Source organism: Lactuca saligna, chromosome 9 (assembly GCF_052625555.1).
Source record: "Lactuca saligna cultivar CGN05327 chromosome 9, ASM5262555v1, whole genome shotgun sequence".
Classification (NCBI taxonomy): Eukaryota; Viridiplantae; Streptophyta; class Magnoliopsida; order Asterales; family Asteraceae; genus Lactuca; species Lactuca saligna.
This window is the reverse complement of record NC_136425.1, coordinates 5,880,580-5,887,228: the sequence shown is the minus strand read 5'-3', so window position 1 is coordinate 5,887,228 and position 6,649 is coordinate 5,880,580. Positions and strand designations below refer to the sequence as shown.

The following is a 6,649-nucleotide window of genomic DNA, read 5'->3' as shown; positions in this document are numbered from 1 at the left end:
CTGATTCAGCGATCATCGAGTTGTTTTCATTGCCGTCGTCGGAAGAAAAGTCGATTCTGTGTTTATTTCAGTTGATTATATAGAAATTATTCTGAACAATGGGATTGAGCAACGGCATCGTAGATACGTTGATGTATGATTTCCTCCGCAAATCGGGCGGCGTGGCCGTTATTGACGGTGGACTTGCAACGGAGCTTGAAAGACATGGTGCCGACCTTAACGACCCTCTCTGGAGCGCCAAGTGCCTCCTTACTTCTGGTAACCTTGTTCGTCAGGTATCCATAAACCTCTTTGTCACTCTGTATATTTACTGGTGTTGCAATCGTCAATATTTATAACAAAAATCTACCGAATGACGATGATGTTGAGAGTTTTTGAATGCAATGTTATTACCGTTTTATAAATAAACGCCATGGCTACCGACTAACTTGCATCCTTTTTGTCGGTGCACGAAAGATCGAACAGAAATGCTAAACTTGTGTCTGGTGAAATCGAACTCTTATACATTAGAAGCCAGAGTTTTATTTTAGAAAATTTCTCGAGGATTCTTACCGTTGGAAGGAGGTTCCGATCTCTGCGTTGATTAATTTTTTTCCCTCAGGATGATTATACATCAATAATCTGTTTTCATGTTTATTTTTGAGCTGCTCTGTATGAAACAAGTTGCGAAGAAATAACTGTGTATCTTTTATAATCGAATGACTGTAGATTTTAGTTTCTTTTTCTTCCTCATTCAGGACGAGCAACTATTTTGTTAGTAACGTGTGCAGCACACACAGAGCACCTGTTTTGTTGATTCAGAAGATGATGAACGCTAGCTTTAACTCTGAATACCAATAAATTGGATTACCAGATCCCCAATTAGCCTTAGATAACCTATCCAATTAGTTTTTGTTGATAAATGGTCTTATAGTCTTCATAAAACCAGGATTCATCTAGGATGTAGATCCATAAAGGGGAAGTAGGACCATGTAACTTGTATTGATATGATTCTATAGACAAGAAGATTTGATATATTGTCAGCATCCTAATCACGTGGCCCGTGTACAACACTATAAGGACCATTTCTTGACTATACTATCATAATTACTACATTTATTTCTTCAGTGGTCCTGTTCTGAATTCTCATGATATGCAGTTTGAAACAAGTTAGCGTTTTCTATTATTTGCAGGTACACCTTGATTATCTTGAAGCTGGTGCAGATATAATAATCACAGCATCTTATCAGGTGACTCAATAGTCAATACCCCCCCAAATCAGCATCACTAGTCACTACTATTTTTTGTTGATAAACTTTCTCTCTCTCAATTTAATACTTACTATTTTTTGACAGGCAACAATTCAAGGGTTTGAAGCCAAAGGCTTCTCTAAAGAGGAAAGTGAAGCCCTGCTTAAAAAAAGTGTAGATATTGCCCTTGAAGCAAGGGATATATATTATGAAAAATGTGGTGAATCTTGTAGGCCTATCTTAGTTGCTGCATCTGTAGGAAGCTATGGGGCATATCTGGCTGATGGTTCTGAATACAGGTAACTAAATAACCATAACTTGACATTATGTTGTTTTAAAATCATTTGCATGAAATCTTGTGTTTATGTTACAGTGGGGACTATGGCAATGCAATGAATCTTGAGTTCTTAAAGAGTTTTCACAGGAGAAGAGTTCAAGTTTTAGCTGAATCTGGTGCTGACCTCATCGCATTTGAAACAGTTCCAAATAAGCTCGAAGCACAGGTTGAGTAATTGTGTTTATCGTTAAGATTTAAGATTCCTATTGTTATTGAATATTAAATAATGATAATTTTTTATTTATACTTGAACAGGCTTTTGTTGAGATTCTTGAAGAAGGCATAAAAATCCCAGCTTGGTTTTCGTTTAACTCAAAAGATGGTGTAAACGTTGTGAGTGGTGATTCGTTGAGTGAATGTGCTAAAATTGCTGATGCATGTAAGAAAGTTGTTGCTGTTGGAATCAACTGTACGCCTCCTAGATTTATCAGTGGGTTGATTCTAGCTATTAAAAAGGTATTATTACTTTTTATAATTATTTTCTTGTTTTATTTCTGACAAAACGAATCTTTCTTTCAGGTGACAAGTAAACCGATACTCATCTATCCAAACAGCGGTGAAACTTACGATGCTGAAATAAAACAGTGGGTGGTGAGTACTCCCTCATTTCATTCACATCAGTCACAGTACACAGTATACAGTATACAGTACACAGTGTGATGTTTTTGTTTTGTGGTGACAGAAAAACACGGGAGTTGCGGATGGGGATTTTGTGTCGTATGTGAATAAATGGTGTGAGATAGGAGCGTCGCTTATAGGAGGTTGTTGCAGAACTACTCCCAACACTATTAAGGCCATCTGCAGAACTCTTCCCAGCAGATCAGCGTGAAGAGGTTCTAAAATAGGGAAAAAGGATGTTTCATGATCCTATTATGTAGAGGCTAATGAGCTATATGGACTTTCAACTTTAATCTAGTTTCTGGTGTTTGAACTATACCAATGCACTACGCTGAATCTAAGTTATGCTAAATTTTGGTTATTATATATGTTATATATGTTTTTTTTTTTTTTTTTTTTTTTTTGGAACTTTTAAGCTAGATTCAAGAATAACTGCATTGGTAGGGTTTGATCATTCGATTAGGTTGCTTGCAAAATAAAACTACAAACAACGTTTTACTGAGATATGGGAGTTGTGATTCAGACATGCAGTTTGAAAATTCTCTAGTTCCAAGTTAATAAACAGTGGTGTATTCAAATTAACGTAACGAAAAAGGGGTCAAAAAAGTTTTGTTATCAAGTCGGATCGCCAATACTACTGTCTAATGGAACGCATGGTTTTAGGCCAATTCCAACCTTGACACCAAAAAAAACACTAAATTGGTGTGATTTGAACACTAATTTTTTTTTTTTTTTTCTCATTCCAACCACACACTAAAAATACCCAATTAAAAACACACACACACACACACACACACACACATATATATATATATATATATATATATATATATATATATATATATATATATATATATATATATATATATATATATATATATATATATATATATATATATATATATATATAAAGTAACGTTCCTTTCCAAACTCAATTCCATTCTATTTGGTTTGAGTTGCTTGACCTTTTTCAATTTTCATTCTCCAAATGCTTTCACCTATACAAGACTACAACCAATGTATTTCTTGAAAACCATTTTACACTCTCCACATTTCCAGTTGAGCAGATACAAAAATGAAAATGAAGGCAGCAGAACACCAGTTTTATAGGAAAAAAAATACTGGAAAAAGAATGAATCGAAAAAACCAAGTCTTAAAAGAAAAAACAAGTCATCTAATCTTATACAAAATAAATACAGTATTATATTATTATATTGAATATGAGTTTTGCCAGTGTAAACAGTGTCCCACCATTTTGGCGGGTTACTGTAGATGCGCCCCATTTTGCCGTTTCTTATACCGTGCCATCGGAGCTTTTTTGGCCAATAAATCAGTATTTTACCGATCGATTGGAGTTGGTCTCAGTACCAAACATCAAACTTAAATGTCTTCCAATTGTTTACAATGAGTTTTCAAATTTTAAAAATAATCTATAATTGTTTCGCTGGTAATACTATCTATGTCTCAATATACGATATTGGACAATCATAAATTAATCATTTATCTTATTGTACAAATTATTTTTTATCAACTTCATTACTGAAAATACTCATTCCATCGTGAATGACAACAAATACAATCAATGTTACTTTTATCTGAATATGTGTTGCATGTTTGTTTGTTTCGATCTTCATCTTGGTCAAATTTCCAATAAGTTATTAAACCTTGTATTGCCAATTTTCCATATACATCAACAATACTATATTGAAGATATGGTGGTGCTCCAAAGTCATCTTTCTAAGAACTTGTTAGAATAAAATTTAAGTTATTAAACTTTGTATTTCTATATACATCAACAATATAATATGGAAGATATGTTGGTGCTCCAGAGTCATCTTTCTAAAAATTTGTTGGAACAAAATTTAGTTATTTTGAGTAGTTCTCTCATTTTTAAATACTTGAAAAGACTTGTTTGGACACAAAGAATCCATTGGAACAAGCAATCTAAAAATTTGTTGGAACAAAATTTAGTTATTTTGAGTAGTTCTCTCATTTTTAAATACTTGAAAAGACTTGTTTGGACACAAAGAATCCATTGGAACAAGCAATGTCATGTTTACTTTTATTTTTAACCTTTTGAAATTGCATTCTATGCCTTGAATAAAATACATCAATTGTGTAGTTAACTTGTGAGTTAGAATAACTTGCAAGTAATTAACCAAACTCTTTAATTTGGTATTTTTTTTTTCCTTTAATATGGTTTATTGTTTAATCCCAAACAAAATGTATTTGGGGTATATCGAAAACTTAAAAGAAAATGTAGAAAACTTAAAAAGAGTCCATGAATACGACAAGGTCACAAGGATAAAAAGGAGGAAAGTCTCGCCTCCATGTAAAATTGTAAATCCCGCATTGTTAATAGATACAAGTCAGAATTTTTTATTGAGCTTTTTAAGCGTATCCATGCGTTAAATAATTATTGTATTGGATCAAACTCAGGTTTAACTTGTTTTAACAAACATAATTCTGATAAACATTTTCAAGCTATTCAATTACTGGTATCAAGATTGCTTTATCGAATACTTGCAAAACAGTCATCAATTTTATCTAAATCAAGTTTGTATGTATCGAGTTTTATTTGTTGATCAAACTCAAACTTAACTTGCTTTAAAGAACATAATTTTGATAAATATTTTCAAAATAGACTATTAAGAGTAATCAAAATCAAGTTCAAAGGCAATACATGTTTTTTTTTCCCCATAAGTTGAAAGAGTACAAGGACAAATGGCATCATAAAGTGTCAAGCGTCAAAACCAGAGTAAATCCCATTTTCTCTCAACAATCTCTTCTCTTCTTCAACATAGCTTTTACCCCTACTAGCCTGCCCCATATCCCTTTTCCTCTTTTCCTTCTGTGAGAAGCTTAACAAGTTTTTCTCTTTCTGTGTTCGTGCATGTACCAACTGCTCTCCTTCAAGCAACATGGCTCTCGTCTTCTGTCGATCTTGGTAGCTCTCTTCCGTCTCATTTGCTGCCCGCCTGTCCTGCCCCTGCCCGGTTGACCACGACCAATCACGGTCCTTATCGTTTTCTTTTGGTGGAGGGACTTTTAGGACCGATAACCCGCCCCGATACCCGTGCTGACTCAGCGCTTCAAAGTCTATCCCTTTGCTCTTCCGCTTCACAGATTCAACTGCATTGAATAGATACAACAAAACCAAGGCTTATCAAGGGAGATGATGATGCACGATTGTTTAAGAAAAGGAAGATTTATTAAATTATAACCTTTATTAGATTTGGATGATCCAGATCCACCACCAGAAACGATCTTTTTGTTCTTTTTTGGATTTTCATCTTTATCGGAAGCATCTGAATCAGGACTTGAAGACTCATCAGACGAAGAATCATCATCATCGTCACTCCATGGCATCATTCGTTTCATCATGTATTCGCTACAGCCACACTGCAAATCTGGTGACTGTGTCAGGTAGCTTGTTTTAATGATTCTCTAATTATTAAGGGATTTTAATTTAGAAAATCTGGTGTTTGATTTTGTTATTTAACATAAAGCTCTATATTTCCATAACGAAAATTAACATGAAAAAGTAGCAAGAAAACTAAACCATAAATCTGCCTAATTGAAATTCATGGTGCAATCTGAAGCATAGTGAAAGACATACTCGCTCTTAAGGAGGACCACAACAGCAAATGTGGGGCGTGTTAACATAAGCATGTATTATCAAAAGATCGTAAGGGTAAACTATATTTAATTGCGGAATTAGGGTTTCATTCGTAGTTCGATTTTGGGCATATAAACATGAAAAATTGAAGACATAGCTATTACATAGATAAGATCTTATGAAAAGGTGTTTGATAATGGTTACCGATTTCAATTTTCTTGTGGAGTAACTTACAGTAGCTATTTTGTAAAAACCTAATTGCTAAAATCAGTAGAGCACGAGAAAGGAGATGTAATACCACTGGAAACTACACACGGGAGTGATGGACCTAGTTACGTTCGTCGTCGTTCGCCGGAATTCAAAGAATAATGACACTCCAACCAGCAATGAGCGCTGTAAAGTGTAAACCCAAATTCAGCAAAGCCGACTAGCCGAGGCAACCTCCCGTTTTCAGAAAAGGATCCTCGTGCGCGTAATATGGGTATAATTGGGTAGACAAAAAAAAAAAACCTCATTTTTACATCCTATCTTATTTTCAAGATATTTTTATTAGTATAATTTGTATTATTTTTCAAAAAAGTAAGTTATAAATAGTTTATTATAGGTTGACTTCTAATAAAAAAATTTATAGGTGTTTAAGATGTGTCAATTTAGCAACACCTAGGGCTGTAAACGAACCAAACGAACACGAATAAGGTCTTGTTCATGTTCGTTCGTTTAAGTTAACCGAACAACAAACGAACATGAACGGATAAACGAACGAGATTTTCTTGTTCATGTTCGTTCGTTTAACAAATTACTTTGTTCATGTTCGTTCATTTATGTTCGTGAACATGCTAAACGAAC

The 6,649-nt window shown here is 34.1% G+C and overlaps 2 protein-coding genes across 6 annotated transcripts; one reads left to right on the top strand and one right to left on the bottom strand.

Moving 5' to 3' along the window:
• LOC145017452 (homocysteine S-methyltransferase 2-like) lies at positions 1-2,545 on the top strand. The gene is made up of 7 exons (XM_078975481.1): positions 1-275; positions 1,173-1,229; positions 1,335-1,528; positions 1,603-1,732; positions 1,822-2,022; positions 2,086-2,157; positions 2,249-2,545. Exons 1-7 carry the CDS (start codon positions 99-101, stop codon positions 2,393-2,395), a joined length of 978 nt encoding a protein of 325 aa, XP_078831607.1. The 5' UTR covers positions 1-98; the 3' UTR covers positions 2,396-2,545.
• A 2,259-nt stretch (positions 2,546-4,804) lies between these two features.
• On the bottom strand, positions 4,805-6,279 carry LOC145018577 (uncharacterized). Of its 5 annotated transcripts, none has more exons than XM_078976454.1 (3): positions 6,102-6,279; positions 5,409-5,601; positions 4,805-5,316 (listed from the first exon to the last, which is right to left on the bottom strand). In XM_078976454.1, the coding sequence occupies exons 2-3, from the start codon at positions 5,566-5,568 to the stop codon at positions 4,925-4,927; spliced, it is 552 nt and encodes a 183-aa protein (XP_078832580.1). In that variant the 5' UTR covers positions 5,569-5,601; positions 6,102-6,279; the 3' UTR covers positions 4,805-4,924. The 5 variants fall into 5 exon arrangements, with proteins under 5 accessions (XP_078832580.1, XP_078832579.1, XP_078832582.1 ...); XM_078976453.1 differs by having other exon boundaries at positions 5,409-5,594; XM_078976456.1 differs by having other exon boundaries at positions 5,409-5,586.
• Positions 6,280-6,649: the final 370 nt, after the last annotated feature.

Excerpts from the sequence above, each read along its gene's own strand:
- LOC145017452 (XM_078975481.1), top strand. The coding sequence starts at position 99 with ATGGGATTGAGCAACGGCATCGTAGATACGTTGATGTATGATTTCCTC. Across the intron at positions 1,230-1,334 it reads TAATCACAGCATCTTATCAG|GCAACAATTCAAGGGTTTGA; the intron begins GTGACTCAATAG and ends ATTTTTTGACAG. Across the intron at positions 2,023-2,085 it reads TGATTCTAGCTATTAAAAAG|GTGACAAGTAAACCGATACT; the intron begins GTATTATTACTT and ends TCTTTCTTTCAG.
- LOC145018577 (XM_078976454.1), bottom strand. The coding sequence starts at position 5,568 with ATGATGAAACGAATGATGCCATGGAGTGACGATGATGATGATTCTTCG. Across the intron at positions 5,317-5,408 it reads ATCATCCAAATCTAATAAAG|TTGAATCTGTGAAGCGGAAG; the intron begins GTTATAATTTAA and ends TATTCAATGCAG.